This window comes from Hesperophylax consimilis, chromosome 3, assembly GCF_061612785.1.
Source record: "Hesperophylax consimilis isolate HC1 chromosome 3, BYU_Hcon_1.0, whole genome shotgun sequence".
Taxonomy (NCBI): Eukaryota; Metazoa; Arthropoda; class Insecta; order Trichoptera; family Limnephilidae; genus Hesperophylax; species Hesperophylax consimilis.
Window position 1 is genome coordinate 34951461 of NC_142838.1, and position 21267 is coordinate 34972727.

Consider the following 21267-nt stretch of genomic DNA (forward strand, 5'->3'; position numbering starts at 1 on the left):
ATGGCACGATCAAGTGAAAAAAATATAATACAACAATAGTTTTAGGCTTCGGGTGCAATACAACAATGCATTCCGTATGATATTTGGACTTCCCAGGCACTGCAGTGCCTCTTCAATGTTCACGGAAGGGCGAGTTCCCGGATTTGCAGCTCTAATAAGAACTAGGGTGGCAGGAATGAAGGAGAAGGATCAACAACTCCAGAAATGTCCTTATCATTGAATCCCGTATGACTCCAGGATCGAGCATCGAGGAGCGCTGGAGAAAGATGTTTGCCCCCATAATTGAAACCCCTTCGAACCGCTCTAATTAAAAACCAAGATGGTTTAATATTTATTTTCGTATGATACCACCCTCTTTTATTTTTTTTCCTTTATTCCGTTTTTTATTCATTTTTTTATTTTATTTTGTTACATTTTTATTATTATTTATAAATATGTTATAACTATGTACTCTCTATGGAATTCGTGGGATTGCACTTACCTCCCCACATTCTGGAATAAAGAAATAATAATAATAATCATTATTATTATAGTATTTACACTTTTAAAATGCACCCAGTTAAAAAGTACATTAGAATCTAGAACCTCAAAACTTTACCCCAAACCATTCATAAGTCCCCAAGAAACGCCGGTTACACGTCAGCTAGTAAAATATAAAAGTACGCGTCGCGGGAAATAATGAGCGAGTAGAGAATAGAATATAATCCCACCAAAGTAAACCAGTTTATTTTAAATATCGGTTAACCATAACCCGGCACCATAAACATTAGCTTACTTCTTCAGTCAAAACACGCTACGAGAACAGTGAGCTGCTATACCGGCTGACCACCAACAAACGTCTTGATACTAAAACTACGGAACTACTGAATGTAACAATGGGGTATTTTCACAAACTATGAATAACCTTAAAAATGTGCGGAAAAATAAAGTTAATATTGTAAAATTTGTTATAAATATTTTACGACTCGACTTACGACAACATATTACTTATATCACATTGATAAAAGAGATATTGCAAATAATACTGTGGTATTTTCCAGAAATATAATCCATGAGTACTACGAAGGTCGGTGCGGTGGCTTGGTTGACATCGGGTTTGGGTCCCACCCAGGCGTAGTGTGTTCAATTCCTCGGCTGGCTTTATAAGGGGAAAGTTAAAACCCATTACCCCCCTGCGTATATACGCCTATGTATGTATATGCTTGTATAATGTGAAATTGAAATTTTAATTTTATGTTTTAAAACGTATTAAACAAAAGCAAAGATAAAATTATCGCAGTAATATTTTGGGAAATTTTAACGAATTTGGAAATAGAAGTTGTTCAAAATCGAATCCGATAATAATAATCAGGAAAGATGGACAGTTAACACAAATCACATTCTTAATCAATTTACAGAATTTCGGTGGTCACCTACAAGTGAAGCTTTCTGTGTACGAGCAAGAAGTCAACAAACACATAAAAATTAATTGTTTATAAGTTTACACGATCAACATTCAACCAAGATTCGGATATCTTTGCGTTGTACAGCTCAGAATAATAAAACATTGGAGAATTTAAATAACACATGAATCGTATAATAAGTGCCCAATGGTATACAAGTTTTCCAGTCTACATACCTAACCTACCTTACGCGTACAGGTATAATTACTGTATATACCTGGAATTAAATTTTCTCTATCTCCTTTTACGGATAATATTCTCTGATTTGTCCATAAATGGTTTGTAGTCTTTGGAACATTGGGGTATGATATTTCTATCGCTATTTCATCGTAAGGTGCTCTGAATTACTAACGTCTCTGATGCACTCCAAATATGTATAAGACATTTGAAAGAATACTTTCTGAAGTAAATACAAATAAAATTATGTGGGTAGGTTTTAATCAAAAAAAAAAAAAAAACAGTGTGTGGCAAGCCTACGCACGACGGAAGTGAAACTTTTAGTACTCTTCTCTCTCTTTTCATTCAATTCTCTCTTTTTTTCTGTCTATTGACATATTTATAAGTAAAAAAACAAATCGTTGATAAAAAAATTAAAAGTTATAAAAATATGGGATTCGAACCCGGGTCCTGCATAACGAGTGTCGAACGCTCTGCCTCTAGACCGCGGTTATTACGTATTCGATCAAAATATCATATAGTGAAAATATCTAAAAATCGCAGCACGAGAGTATTTTATCACTTTAAAAAAAATTATTATTAAAAAAATCACAAAAAGAAAAAAAAATAGTTAAAGCGGGGATCGAACCTCGGTTCTTCACGACGACAATCGGGCGCTTTGCCTCTAGACCGCAAAGCTGAGTTTGGAGAGCGACCGAAAGTAGGTATATAATATTGGCTAGGCTCCTATAGCGAAATGATCACGGTTTTTGATGACTGTCATGAGTTGGTTTTACTCTGGTCCTCGAAATTGCATAACGCGCGTAAAGAAGTTTCACTTCAAAAATTACGAGATTTCATAGGCTTTCACTCTTCAAGGATGTTCTAGGCCATCGTTCTAAATTATGGAGAGAGAAAAGGTGAATTTAAATATATATATGTTTTTTTTTCAAATTGGCAAATTTCAAAATTATAGGGAAGATTGGAGTAGAATTCAGACTTAGAAGAGATGAGATGTTGAATGGGGGGAGAGAATTTCAGATAAGGCTTGATAAAAGAGAGGATATTTGTTTAGAGAGAGACAACCAAACAATGTGCGATCTAAAGTTACCACTTCTAGACCAGAGATTGTGTAATCTGAAGAGTCAAGCAGGTACAATTTAAAAATGTGAGAAGTAACGGAACAATGTCCAATGTCATTCGAATAAATGATGAATTTTTTTTTTTGGTGAATTGAGGGAATCGTTGAAACAACTGTTTTGGTGGGATAGTCCTTCGTATTGAGGTATAGCAGGCTCCCCTGGATTGACTAGCAATGTGCCAATACTCTGACCAAACATTGTGGGATACACAGGTACCTACGTACAGATCTAAACTTTCATGTATATACTAATTTCTGTTATCTGTACGTCCCCTTAAAATTTGTTTCAATGAACTTAAATTTGCCTAGAATTTAAGTTTCTTTTTCAAAATTGGAACTGGTTGTAAAAATACAAGTGATCATGTAGGTACCTACCAATAATATAATATTTTAGTTGCCTTTTCCAAAACTGGAATAATAAGAACGCAAATTAAATTACCATGCCTAGCTTATCTTCTAAATTTCTTATAAGTAGAGGTGACACTAACCCATTTTTTTCTGGTAGTAGAAGCTAGCAGGGATACTCATCCGACTACTAGTATTTATATAAGGTATTTATTTATAAGGAATGATCAAATTCTGTGTTTAATTTGAATTGATTTGCCTTGCCGCCACGTGATTTCAATGTCGTAAATTTAATGCCAGTACTGCTCCCGTCGTTTCAGCCTACAACTGGCGGCCTTTCTTTCTCCCGGGAGTAATTTGTGTTCGCCTCATTAGGGAGGTAGGAGTAGTAGGTAGGTATTGGGTACAGTGCTCCACTCTACGCCGGTCCGGAAGCTGTGATCGTGAGTGCTACAAGAGATAAATGGGATTTAACCTCTCTTCTCTTCCCACTGCTCGAAATCATTCTCTCTCCCGACGAAATGAGGCTAAGCCCAATTCATTTAGAGAGGAATCTACTCCTTATAAAATAATACAAAGTTATTTATTCATAAAATACATTTGAAATAAGAAAATTTTATGTACACAAGAATTATTGCAGAATAAATAATATGCACATTAGACAACATCAAAAATATTATTTCCAAAAATAAAAAAATATTAACTCAAATTTGCTTTAACTTAAAGTGTCATTTTCAAAAATGGAAATGAATGTGTGAAGAATGCAGTTAAATAATAATATGATATTTTTAACAAAAAAGTGTATTTAAATTGGGACTGATTTGTTACGAATTCACACTGTCCCGTGATTTTTCGCGGGTCTGTGTTAGTATTATAATAATGGGTAATTATTTATGTACAAGGATAAGCTGCAATACAGGTTGAATACACTTATTTTTAAATTTTATTTAATGGTTTAAAAAAGAGAAACAATTTTTTTTTTGTTATGTTGACCTCACTGTTATGGCCCAGTCAATATTAGTTTCTAACTAGGCAGTGCCTGTTCTAAGAAACTAATCTTGTGCAAGATTATTTTATTGTTTTCATAAATTTATTTACTTACTCATTAAGACACTTATTTTGTAATAATTTCTCATCAACCGTGGGTGGGACGTCGGTGTCCACCATACAAAAATCGATGAAATTTTCTTTAACGATTTTAACCCTTATCTACAAAGGAACTGTGTAAAGAGTAAGTTCAGAATCGCTTGCGCTTAATAGTGCTTTAGACAAACCTTTTTTAGTATGCTGCTTCTCTGACGACTTTGAAATAAATTATATACGACTTTTCGGCGTATCTCAAAGTCAACAATTAAGGGACTGAACTTTTATTTTTGTGCTTTCATTGTGATGGTTTATTATTTGTAATAGTTCTGAGATACATATACTAATAAAACGAATTGCACTAAATAATTTAATTATGACAATAACAATATAGCAAATAACAGTATTTAAAAAAATAAGATTTAACCTGTTGAAGGCCGGAACCTAACTTTTTATTAGACCAAACGATGCTGATCTTGTTTTTCATAGATTTTTCGAAGCATTAAGAGCAAAATTGCATCGCAAATTATTCTAATAAGGATCATATTAGAATGCTCACATGGTCACCGGTTAAAGTTATTAGGTACTAAAATGAGAAACCATCTTTTTAAATTCAAGTTATAACTTTGCCTATTGAAAAATACGTTATTTTCTTTAAATGTGAATACTGCACAAGAGTCCTAACTGCTCCGCCATGTTGTGAGGCTGAAGGGGGGCTAGGAAAGAGTTGGGGAAGAGGAAGGTGAGGAAGTACCTGTCTTTTCAGATCTGATCATCGAATACGGCCATAAAACTATAGTTGTTCCACATTTAGATTATTGCTCTACTATGTTATATTTGGCCAATGAAGGAAATTTGAACAAACTAGATGTTATACAGAATAGAGCTATGAGATGTATATTGGGAAAAGGCAAATACGCAAGCATTAATCAAATGAGAGAGCAGCTAAATTGGATTCCAATAAAAAAGAGACTGCTATTTAATGTGTTAATTTTTGTGAACGAAGTTTTTATGAACGACCAAATGACAAAATATTTTAAGGATGAAATTGTTTTTAATAAAGATGATCATAATTACGAAACCAGAAATGTAAATAGAATTAGGTTGCCACATATGAAGAAATCAAAATCACAGAACTGCCTAATGTACAAAGGACTAAAGATGTATGATGAAATGCCTGAAAGTCTGAAGAATGAATGTATTTAAAAAGAAATGTTATCTTTATTTTAAAAATACTTTAAGTTTCAAAATGAAATATTATCTTGTTTATATTAGTTTAAATTATCTGAATAATGTTGTATTAACTAACTCAATAAATAATAAAAAAATAAATTTTAAAAAACCATTTCAAGCAACGTTTCATATCTGAATGGAGGTCTTTAGCAAGGCGATACTGAGATTATCTTCCACCCTTATACGCTGATGGTAGGAAAACACACAGTTGTCTCAATCGCATATTTTGATCTGTCCAATTATTTTAATATGTTCAGTGAATCATATTTTTTTCCACACCGATGTGTGCCCATATTAAAAATCGATTGAGTCTATCTATGTTGGGATGAGCCATCCCTATCGTGATAAGTGGCAATTTGGGCGGGGTCGGTAACCGGGGCGGCACCCCTGACCCGGCCACGTGCCCTGATGGGCGGAAACAAAACACTCCACTGCAACCCTTCCACATTATAAAAAGGGATCAACTTACAGTATGGAGACTGTGGTAAGAAATGATGCGGCTAGAACATTTTTACCCAAGAGTTAGGTCAGATTTGTGGGTGGGGTGCGTACCCTCGGAATGGGCAGTATTAAGTATGCTTTACTATCTGGATGAAGTCGACTAATAAAAAAACTACCCTTTTAAAACGTTAATAATATGTTGTTTCCTTTTTCCAATCCAAAAGTATTTTGTTGAGTTTATTAGTATGAAATAATTTAATCTGATAAATATATGTGTTTTTTGTGAAAATTCTGACTAATTTTATAACACATTTACGAACAACTTCTGCTTTGAGTGGATTCATTCTAGTTATTGTTAGATATTTGACTAGAATTAATGAATTATTTAATAGTTAACTAGCGCAGACCCTTGAACAATCACAGATAGTTTGAATTCTCGACAAATCATTTCTTGAAAATGACTACTAAAAAAATTTTATGGCATTTCTGAATTCTTCACACAGTCAGTTCCACTTTGGAAAATAAGATTAGACTTCGAGTTCTAGAACTTATTGAGCTTGAGTTACAGATAGACACAACCGCAAATAATGTTTTCGATTGATTCGCTTGCATTAACTCTTTCCTATTTAATTTGTTTAACTTGTGTGTTATACGCTCATTGAAGTTGTTCAACTAGCGTTGAGGATCAATTATTTTAGTTGGCTTACTAAACGCCTTCTAATTGTTGGACACAACTTTCTCTTGGGCATTTCTGTCCTCATTTAAGATGTTTAACCTATTGCACACAGTTGACGGGGAGTGCAAGGCAAAAACGTATTAAACATTTTTTCACCAGGTCATAATCAATCCATGTAAAGTAAAGTATCCATCCAGAGAACACAGTGGCCGCGCAGTAATGACCAAGCCCGGTCACGCTCAACTACCGCCGGGCAATTGGCGATAATTTTTTTAACAGCCAATTGGGCATTTTGCAGTATTATGCCGGCAGAGGTCAGAGGTCGTGGCGAGCGGACGAGGCCGTAATGAATGGCTATATTACCGAATAAATTATGGGTTCCGGCCAGAATTCAATTTCGCAGACGGTAAGTGAAAAAACATGAAGGCGTTCCGACCAGTTGCCTACTGTTCCTTTAGGAAGTTTTTTTTAACGGTGTGATTTACGTACGTAGTGATTTTTTTTTAACACATTCTTGTACATCATTTTTTTCTCGAAATAAAGATTTTAATTTATTATTTATAATGACGAAACATTTTCAATTACATATTATTTTGTCGTTTTAAAAAATCTTTCTTTTATTGGGTTTTAAGTATCTCCAGTTTGACCCATATTGTCATCCAATATCTAATCTTTAAATCATTTAACCCCTTTTCTCAAATCTTTGAATACAAAACTGTCCTAAAAGACAGTATGTAATTCATTTTTTCACCTTAGTTCGCCTAAAGTGTGACTAGAGGGAGAGGTTACACCTAATTAAAGTTTTTCTTTTCTAATGTGTCATTTTTATATATTAATAAATATATATTATTATACAAATATATATTAATAAATATATATATACAAATATTTATATATTGAAATTTTTAAACTGCTCGCTGGCTTTCTTTAGTGCAACACAAGCCTAACCGGCATTGTGACTTTTGAAATTGTTTAAAAAAAATAGGTTTCTATAATTGGGCGAGAACCGAAGACAATTTCTTTTTATGTACAACTGTACCAAGTATCGACATAGGATAGCTTTAGGTACACTAAATGAACAAGGTAGAAATAATATAATATTTGTGTGAATTTAAAACTCGAGGGCTTAATATATAAAAAAAAACGTTACCTACAAAAAACACACAAAGAATTATACGGCTTAAATTCAAACACCCTTCCCCACAAAAATCTTACCGATGATTTGGGGGTTTAGTTACTCAAAGAAACAAGAGCAATACAAATTTGTTTAATAATTGTTTAGTCACTCTTTTTGGTCATACCTACTCAAAATAGATATATTTGTATACGTAGAAATGAAAATGGTTGTCTCATCAAACTTATTCTATTTAACTTCGTGTTCGTGTTGTTACCTACTTTCTGACCAGACTAATCAATCTATTAACCTCCACAGTATCTTATCTCTGCAAACTGAAGACTCGTTACGAGTGACATTTAAAGTATAACATTATCCCACTCGGATTCAGTCTTCAAAAACATTTCCCCTCTGCAGGTATCTTATCGGGTACGTCAGTTTGATGAATATGCAATGGCAACTGGCAAAGTGGTAACACTATCGTCTAAATATATTTTATTGTACAGCTTCTATTATTACATGGCTCTGCGCGACTTGCGAATACTTGATAACTAATATCTCCATACTTTATCTACACAGAAGAATTATTACGTTAACTACGCTAACTCACTTTGTAGTTAAAATGAGTTAATACGCCCCATTATTACGCTGCTATTGCAAAGGAGTGCAGTCCATAAAAACTGACGCAGACCCTAAGCAAAACGAACCAATAAAAGATAATATAAATATATTTTTTCTAATAGACAAATTTCTGATAACTTGTCGATTGAAATGGTAACCGGATAAATCATCACAATGATAATTCATCACATCTTTAAAAAGTTATATAAAGTCATGGAAAGTGATGATACAAAAACTTTATTAACTGGGTTATGTAGGTTAGGTTAAAAAAAAAAAATTCATCGTTTCTAATGACTTTATATCACTTTTTAAAAGTGTGTTGAATTGTCACTTTTTTGAGTTATCATGAAACCGATTTAAATATACAATAATTCCGTATTTTTTATGATATTGATAAGATATTGCCACGCACATATATTCAGTTGAAACAAATACACAATAAATTCATACCTGACAGCATAAATTATTTTTTATAGACAAATGCACGCCACTGTGTAGTAGAATTATTTTCCAAAAATTGTACATTAAGTATTTTTTTAAATTAGCTAATATATAAATCAATGACGTACTCGTAAAGTTCTTAAAACAAAATATTAATCTGGGAGTTTTAGCCGCTGCAGCTAAAAACCACAAGCTCTTACTAAAAACTCAAAGTTCAAGTGCTTTAATACCAAAATACATTGCTGATTGATCATCTTACATTACCATAGTGCATGAATAATTTTATTATGAATTTTAATTTGTCGAATAACGCTGTAACTATAAGCAGTTAAAAGTAATGTCTTTCTGTCGTGCTCTAACCGATACTTTTTTTTCGTCAAAATGCACCAAAAAAGTCGGGCGTTGAGTTCACATTTTTTGTGAAATTGAATTTGAATAAATTAACTGAGCAAAATTTTGTAAAGTTTGAATATATTATTATAATATTATTATGACCGAACATCGACATTGCATATCGATTTAAACTGCTAATTAGTCAATAAATAGACAGGCGATGAATGCATTGATAACGATGTTATATATATATACCTACCGTCTACTTGTACGAGTAGGAAGCCCAATATCTTATCGACGTCAATGAACTCAACCAACTTGTTCAACTTTAGACAAAATTCTAAAATTAATTTTAAAGCAATTCAGGCAAAATTCTAAAATTAATTTAAGATAAATTAAATTTTAAGATTAATTTAATTTTAAGATTAATTTAATTTTAAGATAAATTAAATTTTAAGATAAATTAAAGTTTAAGATTAATTAAATTTTAAGATTAATTTAATTTTAAGATAAATTAAATTTTAAGATAAATTAAATTTTAAGATTAATTTAATTTTAAGATAAATTAAATTTTATGATTAATTTAATTTTAAGATAAATTAAATTTTAAGATAAATTTAATTTTAAGATAAATTATTTTTAAGATAAATTTAATTTAAAGATAAATTAAATTTTAAGATAAATTAAATTTTAAGATAAACTAAATTTTAAGATAAATTTAATTTTAAGATAAATTAAATTTTAAGATAAATTAAATCTTAAGTTAAACTAAATTTTAAGATAAATTTAATTTTAAGATAAATTAAATTTTAAGATAAATTAAATTTTAAGTTAAATTAAATTAAATTAATGAAAGATAAAGATTTATTACTTTATTGTTGTTCGTCGTCACAACATCGTCAACATCGTCGTCAGTTTCAATACTTATTTTACTTTATCTTGCTGAGTATTTTTTCTTGCTGATAAAAAGTTAAATACGTATATTTATGTATTTTTTTATTAATCATCAACGCCCTGATATGCTTTTATGTATTTTTTAAATTGACATTATTAAGTGCACATGGAGAACATAATAAAGTTTAAAGGTTTAGATAACAGATAAAACTAAAAAAAATGACAAAATACATGGTAGGTATAAATGCATTTAATTGTATAATATATAAGTAAGAGAAAGAAAAAAAAAACAGTTATTGATTGCATAAAATTAATAACGCAATGTAGATATTACACATACCAGATATTTTACAAATACAAAAATTACGTGGAAGAGAAAAGAAAAAAAGAGGAATATGTAGTTATTACATTGAGGATAAATTTCAATAGCATACCTACAAATATACTCGTATGCTCATAAATAATATACATATAGGTATTTTTTTTAAATATTTTTTTTCTTACATGTATATAAAGTGTGTAAATCACAGTGTGAGCCCGAGATTGAGGAGGAGGACACAAGAGTGATAGCGCAAAAGTGTGTGTGCGTCGTCATTATATTTCTGGGGTTACGCGTGAGGTAATGGGTACGTTCTTATTTTGTCAGTATCATTGTGAATTTGTGTTTCTTTATGTTATATTTTATAAACATATTTGAAATCAATGCTGGACTTCTTAACATACTTCCCCTGTCATAATAAGGATATTACACAAAGCCACCAATTTTATAAATGTATACATAATACATTTTCCACACAGAATTCCCAAAGACGACTTTCGCCACGAGGGAAATTATCTCCGTAAGAGCGTCATGTGTGGACGTTCCGCTCATTATTCTATATTATACAAGTAGCTACCTACTACTAAAAAAAATATATATATTAAATATATATATATTTTTTTTAAAGTATTTTCATAAAAAATCGTAGTTACATTGTGTTTAATAGATTTGATTACCACTCTTACATAGAGGAGTGCACGGTACATTATTGTAGTTATTTGTAAGTAATCACTAATATGATGGGTATTACGTGTTGTAGTAATTACATTGCAGTGAGAAAGTAAAAAATAGTTGCATTATATTTATGTAGATGTAAGTAGTTTAAGTAGGTCAGTATTATACTTTATACAGAAAATGGGTGATATGGGTTATTTTTATTCTAATTCGGTTAAATTTCTATGTTAAAAATGTCGATACTTAAGCTGAATTTGTTTCAAAGCGTATGAAGGCTAGAAGTAGGTAGTATCCAACGACACGGCATTTTGTGTGATTTTTTACTCTTACATAAAATGATAGTGTGAAGTTTTATTATTCATGATGGAAATAAAATTGCAGGAAATAATTCAGAACCTAAAAATGCAGGTCAGATAAAGAATTATAGATATCATATACCCTGAGCTGAATAATTGTTTGTTTGCTATCTCGGCATACAGATAATTAAAAAATATATTGTCTTTACAATTGTATTTAATTTGACGGCCTCCGCGGCGTGGTGGAGGTATAAAACTCTCGACAAGCAATCCGGAAGTCGCGGATTCTAATTCCGGCGCAAATAAATTTTATTTTGTTTATTTGTATTATTTCATAATTTGCTCATATATTTTTTTTTAATTTTCTTTATTTAATATTAAATTTACAATTACATGTTATTACATTACATTAAGTTTGTTTTCTTTTTAATACGTTACAGTACATCGTGATACACCTTTTTTTAGAGCAAATGCTCGTGTTAAAAAGGCGGAGAAACGCGTGTAAATAATAATTTAACATATTTTTTGAGAGAGTGTAAAGATCATGAAAAAAAAAAAATTTAATACAACAAAATAAAAATTTTATATATAATAAAATTATATCAAATAGAAAAGAGAAAAGGATGTAAAAGAAGGAAAGAGATAAGAATAAGAAATAAGAGAAAAGGATTTCAATATAATAATAATTGAGAGATTATATTATATTTTTAAGTATAAACGATTTTAATATGCTATTGATATAGTGTTTTTATTGAGCTTTTGTATTTTTTATAATTCATTTCCAATCTTAAGTTAAAAGGTAATTGGTTTAACCATTTGACACCAAAATATTTATAAAATTGTTGGGCTGTGGTGATGTTACAGCGTGGGATAGTTATAGAGCCAAGAATACTATGTCTATTGCTGTTCGAAAAAGTTATTGAGTTGTCATTGTTGAAACAATCTTTATGTATTTGAAAAAGAGTTATTTTTTTATAAATAACATGAAGTGAAGGGACTTTAAATTCTTTAAATAATTTAACTGTGGGGTAATCATACGGTTTTTCAAAATTATTTTTATTAATATTCTTAGGATGATTTCTAAAGGTAAGAGAGAAGTTTTGAATGCTCCACCCCACAATTCCATATTGTAATACAGATTGAATTAGTGAAAAATAGATGGTTCTTAATAATTTAAAATTTAGTATATTTCGTATTCTAAGAAAAATGTACAATAATTTTCTTGACCTTTCTACTATTGCATTGATTTGTAATTTCCACTTTATGTTACTATCTATAATTACACCTAGATATTTTACATTAGTTTTAACAGTAAGTACAGAGCAGTATCAAATAATACATGGTATATTTGAGGAATGTTCCATGGTGGAAGATACGTACAGTATCGCCCTGGTGTAAGACCACCATTCAGAATTGAAACGTTGCTTGAAATGGCTTTTGCCGCTGTGGTGACTAAATCTGAATAGTCAGGTACTTACCCACGTCCCTCTTCCCTATCTCTTTCTCTTCACTACCGTCAGCTTCACAACAAACCGCAATTGGGGATGCCATAATATCACTAGCTCCAGACCTTTGGAAGCAGTTGAGACTCTTGTGCGGAATTCACATAAAAATATTATTATTATAATTTATTAACCACGAAGATATGATACTAAAGACTGCCAGTTTGACGTTTTGGTATAATTTTACAATTTGTATGTATGAATTGTATATTTTCTACAAACTAGAAACTATAACTGATCTGGGAATTTAGAAATCATAAACCACATTCCCCTATCTGACATTTTTTCCATCATCAAAGATAGATCTCGCAATGTTTAATCGGAGTATTGGCACATTGCTAGTCAATCCAAGGGAGCCTGCTATGCCTCAATACAAAAGACTATTCCATCAAAACCGTGGTTTCAGCAATTCACTCATTTTTCCAAAAAATAAATTTCTTCAGATTGACTCCCCAGATTGTACATTCTGTGGTCTAGAAGTGGGAACTTTAGATCACATATTTTTTGGTTGTCCCTCTCTAAACAAATATCCTCTCTTCTATCAAGCCTTATCTAAAATTGCCTCCCCTCCATTCAACATCTCATCTCTTCTAAGTCTGAACTCGACTCCAATTTTCATTATTATTTTGAAATTTGCCTATTTAAATAAAATTAATATTTAAATTCACCTTTCATTTCTCAATAATTTTAAATGATGGCCAAGAACACCCTTGAAGGTTGAAAGCTAGAAATAATGGGAAAAAAAATCATTGGAATATTATATTGTTGAGTTTCTGGTTCACGGGAAGTATTGTTTCTTTGTATTCAAAATGAACTTACTCGTAAAAATAATCATTTTATTATTTAAATATTTTACGTTTCGTTTATCAAATTTTTTTAGTTATTATTTTTAAGTGGAATTACCAAACGTTAATTAGATTTATTTTACAAGAAATCAGACAAATTAGTAAATCACACGCTGGTCTCACGATTTCCATAATTAAATTACATAATCATCACAACGCCACCAATAAAACTATCCAAAATGTGTATTGTTTACTGCCTTGCATTTTCCGTGAATAGTTTATTCGTACGATGACCCGCGACATCCGCGAAATCGATGTTAAATAAATTGTCCAAGTTGATTGAAATATTAATCCATGTTTATGTTTTCACAATCTGTAAGTTCCTCTTTCGTGTTTTTCAGTAGCTCTTTTATTTATAATCGTTTTCTGGAAACAAAATTTATGCTAATATTAGTGAAAATCTTTTAACGTTTTTAGACTCAATTTAGCTTTTTAATGTCTGGTGTTGTAAAATATTAACATAAATGTATCAAAATTGTAGTAGATTTAGAATAATTTTTTTTTTCTTAGAGTAATATTTTGTATTTTCCGTATCGAATAGTTATCATTCAGGGTTCTATGATAACTCAACACAGTGACAATTCAACACACTTTTAAAAAGTGGTATAAAGTCATTAGAAACAATGAAAATTTTTAACCTAACCTAACCTAACCTACTTAACCCAGTTAATAAGGTTTTTGTTTCATAACTTTCCATGACTTTTTATAACTTTTTAAAGATGTGATGAATTATCATTGTGATGATTTATTCAGTCACCATCATTCAGATATGTATAGAAGGAACTGCAATGAAAAATATTATGGATTACAAAAAAACGCTGATTTTGAATATTTAAGTTTTATTATACCTAGAATTATAAATCGTCATTAAAAAACGAAAAAGCAGCATGTCATCAAAATACACAGTTTGATTGGTATGACTAATCAACGACCAGTCTATGTCAGTAAAAATCTATTGTCTAAATTTGCTACATCAGGGTTGCCGATTCATGGAGAAATCCTTAAAATGCGGGGAATTAATAACATTCTTCGAAAATTGGGTTTATTACGGGTTGATTATCCAACCATATTGAAAAAAATATTAACAACAATTTTGAGATCGAACTGTATTTCATTTTCGTTCGCAGCAAATATTAAAAAAGTCGATTTTTAAAGCCTTAACGAAAAACAAACTCCGAAAATGACTAGACAATAAAAAATAAATGTAAATTTCCTTTTCATTTAGGAGGTAAAGAAACTTGTGGAGATTTTGTGGGATTTGAAAATCTATTCATCTCTTGGTAGAGTGAGTATTTGAGAACATCTGCATTGGCAACTCTGGTCCACATTCATATTTAAACCGATGAAAATGTTTTGATGCTGAATTTTAAACACCTGTAAATTTTTTATCAGGTTCTGTTATGCATATTTGCCCTATGATTCAATACGATAACATTATGACGAGATGCCAAAATTTTACATAGTTTTATTTATTTGTTCTTCGAATTTAAAAACGTTTAACCTTTAGAATAAAAATCTTCTCAACTTCCATACAAAAAAAAGGCTTTTTGAATGGTGACTGATTTAAATTATTTTAACTAACTATACGAGTAAAAATATTTTGGTATTTATGTTAGAAGGTAATTATTAATTAAAAATTGACTGCAGTTCTTCATTAAGAACAAATCCTTCTCGCCAATCGTGTTTATTTTTACAATTTTATACAATTTACAGTGAAAAAACTTGTACGGTAAATCCTATTTTTTTGTATTATTTCATCCACTACGCTAGGGATATTAAGATTATATGTTATGGTGGATAAAGTTTACTATTAGTTGATACTAAGATTGATTTAATTCACAATTTGATTGATAAATACATGAGAATGATCGCTATACAATTCTGTTTGATTTATAATTATTTATAGAATAATTACATTGAGAAAATTAAAATAACTTAATTAAGGTGAGTTATGTACTAACGGTGTTCAATTGGTTGGAGTGTAGAGGTAAGGGGGAAAGAAGGGTAGGAAGTTCAAAAATCATCGCGAAACATAGCTATAGCCTATTCAAACAAATCATTGATTTTCAACGGCGCGGTGGTTCAACTTGGCTTATTTCGTTTATTTTAATCTTGAAATGGTGTATAAAGGAATTTACGTTCAAAAAATCTAATTCTGCTGAACGTACCTGAAAGTAGAGACGAGAATCAAACCAACAGGATATCTGATGACAACAACAAAGTATGTTCAACGTTAAAAATTATCGATGATACACTACAGATAAATATTTCTAAAATATATAGGCTTGGCGTAAGAAAAACTGACAAGATCAGGCCAATAAAAGTAGAACTCCAAGATTCATATCAAGCTAAGCAAATAATCATAAATAAATATAAACTGAAAAATGGCATCAAAGTTAAACAAGATCTCACGGAGCTGCAAAGGAAACAAATGACGGATGTTTGGAAAGAGTTTGAAACGAGAAAAGCGGAAGGGGAAACAAACATAACAATTAAGTACATAAACTCTGTTCCAAAAATAACAAAAAACGTGCCAAAAAACTTAAACAGCACCTAAAATTGTTTGGGTACTACCAAAATGTCCGCGGAATGAGAACTAAATTACAACATCTTAAAATAACTTCTCCCACATTCCCACATGATATTTTGTTATTAACAGAAACATGGTTAAATGAGGACATCAATTCATCGGAATTAGGTCTCAATAAATACAACATCTATCGTCTTGACCGTGACCCCATTACAAGCAACAAATCAAAAGGAGGAGGTGTAATGGTGTGCATATCTAAAAACATTTCATCTAAAAAATTGCCAGTTAAACACAAAAGCGTTGAACAGATGTTTGTAACGTAATTGTAAAAAGCATTCACTTTGTGGCTCATCATAATTTATAATAAAAACACATAAATTTGTTTTTGACCACGATAGTTTTATTTTCACTCTACCGGTTTCGGAAGATCCCTTCCTTCGTCAGGAGAATATTTAAAACTGACAGTTTTAAATATTCTCCTGACGAAGGAAGGGATCTTCCGAAACCGGTAGAGTGAAAATAAAACTATCGTGGTCAAAAACAAATTTATGTGTTTTTATTATAGATGTTTGTAATGCTAAATATTTCATCCACAAAAATCATTATCGCTTGTACTTATATTCCACCAATGTCAGATCTGCAAATATACAAGAACCACATCGAGGATGTAGAAACACTAAAATATAAATATCCTAAAGCCAAATTTATAATTGTAGGCGACTACAATCTTCCGAAAATCGACTGGTCTTTCGATAAGAACAATGAAGTTATTATTAACGAAACAGAAGTGCAGTGTGTCAAATCTAAGGAAATGCTTGATATGTCTTTTTTCCTAGGACTAAAACAGTTAAATAAAGTGCATAATTCTTATAACCGAATGCTTGACCTAGTATTTTCTAGTGACTTAAGTACAGTGGTAGAACAATCGGATGAATTGTTGTTACCTTTAGACCAACACCATCACGCGTTAGATATTATTATCACAAATGAGTCTAGAAAATTGCAGAAATTAAAAACTTCATCGTACAATTTTAAAAAAGCTGACTACCCAAATATAATTGATTATCTTGACCATATAGACTGGTCATTTCTAGAAGATGAAAACAATATTGTGAATCAAGTCCAACAATTTTATTCAATCCTAAACACTTCAAAAGAACGTCATGTTCCAAAAGTTAATTTTATTGCATCCCTTTACCCTACATGGTTTTCAAAAGAATTAAAAGAATTGATTTATACTAAAAAACAAACTCACCGAATATATAAGCAATCTAGAAACGTCGATGATTATATAATGTTTACTAACATAAGAAAGCAGTGCAAAGAATTGTCTAAAAAATGTTATAATGATTATATTAGTTTAATAGAAATGGAGGTTCATGATAATGTTAAAAAATTGTGGAACTTTTCTAATGCTCAGCGTAAAAATGATGGTAGTTTACCAAATATTATGTATCTGAATAACAATTGTGCGGATAATACCGAAGGCATTGTCAATCTTTTTGCAGATTTATTCAAAAGTGTTTATGATGATAATATTACCGATAATGAAATCCCAAATGATATATCACTTGAAGAATCACTTAACCTAAACCATTGTTTTATTGAAATAAACGCTATAGAAAAGGCTATAAAAGCATTAGATACTAATAAATCCGCTGGACCGGATGGTTTCCCTCCAATATATTTAAAATCTTGTGTTCGCAGTTTGACTTATCCATTATTTTTACTATTTAATAAGTCTTTGTCGTCAGGGTGTTTTCCAAAACAGTGGAAAAAAAGCTATCTTACGCCTATTCATAAAAAGGGAGATAAAAGCGATGTATCGAACTACAGACCAATATGTATATTGTCCGCTATTCCCAAACTATTTGAATCGTTAGTCCTAGATGTAATATGTAAACAAATTAATAATATTATTGTACCCAACCAGCATGGCTTTATCACAGGTAAATCCACCCTAAGTAACTTGATCATATACGAAAATTACATAACTGATTCTCTTGCCTTGAAGCATCAAGTGGATTCAATATATACTGATTTTTCCAAAGCATTTGACAAAGTTAGGCGACATATCCTTGTACAAAAATTAAGTATGTTGGGTATCAAGGGTAATCTGTTAAGTTGGATTGAAAGTTATCTTAGTAAAAGAGAGCTATGTGTCAAAATAAAATCTGTGGAATCTTACATTTTCGAAGCCACAAGTGGGGTCCCTCAGGGGTCTCACCTGGGACCAATTCTTTTTTTGTTATTTATTAATGATATTGTTAGCATATTTAAAGATGTAGAAGTTCTTCTTTTTGCAGATGATTTGAAAATATATAAAACAATACGCAGTTTAGACGATTGTTATACTTTGCAACTTAATTTAAATAAACTATATCGTTGGTGCATCATCAACTCTCTGTTTCTTAATATTAAAAAATGTCAGGTCATTCGTTTTTGTAAAATACGAAATCATACAATTTATGAATATTCGCTTAATAATGTAAAATTGACAGCTGTCACTCAAATCAGGGACTTGGGTGTTATATTTGATGAACAGTTAACATTCAATCCGCATATAAATGAAATCACAAATAAAGCCCTAAAAATGCTTGGGTTTATATGTAGAACCGCATGTGACTTCAAGTCACTAGAATGTTTGAACAAACTGTACACATCTTTAGTAAGAAGTCAAGTAGAGTATAATTCGCCTATTTGGTCCCCGTTTTATAAAGTACATTCCAACAATATTGAAAGGGTACAACACAAATTTTTAAGATTTATTAACTTTAAACTAAATATTCCAATCCAAAATATAAATTATATCCAACTCATGCATCAACTAAATTTGATTACGCTATCAGATAGGCGAATTATCTCCGACCTTGTTCTACTAAATAAAATTATTAATTATAGAATCGACAGCCCTGAAATTCTTGCCACAATAAAATTATTTGTACCTTCCAAAAATACGAGACAAAATTCCACCTTTTTCTGTAACAATTTCAAATCTAATTATCATGCGCACATATCGTTAAATCGAATACAAAATTTTGGTAATAAATTTGGTAATGTTGTTGATATATTTAGAGATTCCGTAGCAGTGCTCAAACGAAATCTACATAAACACTTTGCTGATATGTATGACTTCTCCACTCCATAGTAAAAAACCCATTTTTTAGCTTCTGTTTTTTCACTCTTTTCTTTTATGACTTCTTTTATGACTTTTTAACTTTAATATATATGTTTTAACTTTACAAATTAATATTGTAATTTAAATAACAATTCGAATATGATTTTAAGTCCCTATAAATGCTGATTAATTTCAATCCATTTATTTTTCTAAGTAAGTAAAAAAAGAAAAAAAAAACTGTTCTCCATAATGGTATTCTGTATTATTTGTAAAACATTTATGTACTACAGATATAATAACTATTTTATTTATATATGTACGTAAACTTTTCAATGTCACATAGTTAATGTAATAACACTAATAACAATGTATGTAAAAGCCCAATGGGCGTTTAAATAAATAAATAAATAAATAAATAAATAAATAAATAAATGTGTTCTTATTTAAGAGGAAGCTACAAGCCAAAAATGTGAATATTCTTGGTATGCCTTATATCGTCACGAATATGGGTAATAGGGATTAAAATCGCTTGACAAAATGAGTCTAGAAAAACTAAATCTCAAGCACTAAAGTGGTTTTTATTTATTTTGTAAACAATTTTATAAGAAAGCAAAAAAGTTAGTCAAGGGAAACTGTCACAGATAATCTAAACTATAATATTGTATTTTTCAAGTTTTTTTTTTTTTTTTTTTTTTTTTTTTTTTTTTTTTTTTTTTTTTTTTTTTTTTTTTTTTTTTTTTTTTTTTTTTTTTTTTTTTTTTTTTTAAAAGAAAGACAAACATTCCCAGGTTATGAATAACCCAACAATGTTTGAAAATCTCCTACTACCACCACAGAAAGCCGAAAATGTTGCTTGTGTTGTGATGGAGGACTTAGCCAGCTAAGTTAACTAAGTTGTTTCTTTTATTCGTTCATACATTTCTATTTAAAACAAAATTAATTTAGAAGTTTACATTTATATTTTTTATTCAGTAATTATATTTTCTATTTGTATTCTACTCAAGAAAAACGATAGGAAAACCATCAATTAATCTAAAACATATTTTTTTGGTATTCATAATGTAAACCAATTCGTTATAAAGATTAATCGAAAATAGTGATTTAGCATTAAGCTTCGTCTTAAATGTCCGTGCAGTGTGTGGTGTGCACTCAGTGGCGCGACTCTCCCCCGCGCCTGCCCCAGCTGCCCCAGCTGCCCCGGTCCCGGGCGAGTGGAACGCCTCCCAGTTTCACTGAGGGAATCGATTTTTTACGACGCTCTGTATTCGTTTATTATCGGCCCGCGATCGCTCACTTGTTTTTATTACCGATAAGAATTTCTCATTTATATATGACGGAGTGTTTTGTTACTCCCTCTCGCCGTATTTCCCGAGCGCTGAATGCGATTTTTTCGCATGCGTTAGCATTTAATTAGCGCATCGGCTGATCGACGATACGCCCGCCATCGGGATTTATCAATAGACCAACAGGATTCGTGCAATTATACGCCACTGTCTGCCGCATGTATTGGAAATGTCCATTTATTATTTATGTCCTTATTCAAATTATTTATTATTTGTGAATTGCAGGCTGAACTTAACCATCGCCAAATCCGCCGGGATTTGGATAATAGAACCACATCCAGAACAACAAAAAATGCTATTTATGACATAGAGATCTATGGAAACAAGACTTGTAAATTTATGACTCGACTTCCGTGGTTTAACGCGATGTCTGGGCCCAGAACTAACGAATCTATTCTACGAAGTGCATATAAAATTTCTCATTCACATAAACATTTTTTGCTGCTAAATACATCTTATGTTTTTTGGTAGCTAATAGGTAGGTACCAAACAGTGGCGGTCCGTGACTTTTCAGTGAGCTAAAGTGGAAAGATTGAAAAATGATGATTTTGTCGTTGCTGAAAATATATATTTTTTTAATTTTGAAGATTTTCAGGATTCTTTCAGCTTGAGTAAACACAACATCCCCCAACAAAAATATCTTCCATAAAAAAATAACAACATCATTTTTGTGGTATTTTTCAATCCTACCACCACTGAAAAGACACGGACCGCCACAC

The 21267-nt window shown here is 30.9% G+C and overlaps 2 protein-coding genes across 3 annotated transcripts in view; both read left to right on the forward strand.

The window, feature by feature from the left end:
- Positions 1–21267, forward strand: part of lft (Limb expression 1 family member lowfat) — a 176838-nt gene that overhangs the window by 87886 nt on the left and 67685 nt on the right. The window lies entirely within an intron of this gene.
- LOC149425343 (uncharacterized) overlaps positions 20329–21267 on the forward strand; it is a 37760-nt gene continuing 36821 nt past the window's right edge. The window contains exon 1 of the mRNA XM_089646666.1: positions 20329–20412. Coding sequence (XP_089502792.1) covers positions 20329–20412 — 84 coding nt within the window. The remainder of the gene's footprint in view (positions 20413–21267) is intronic.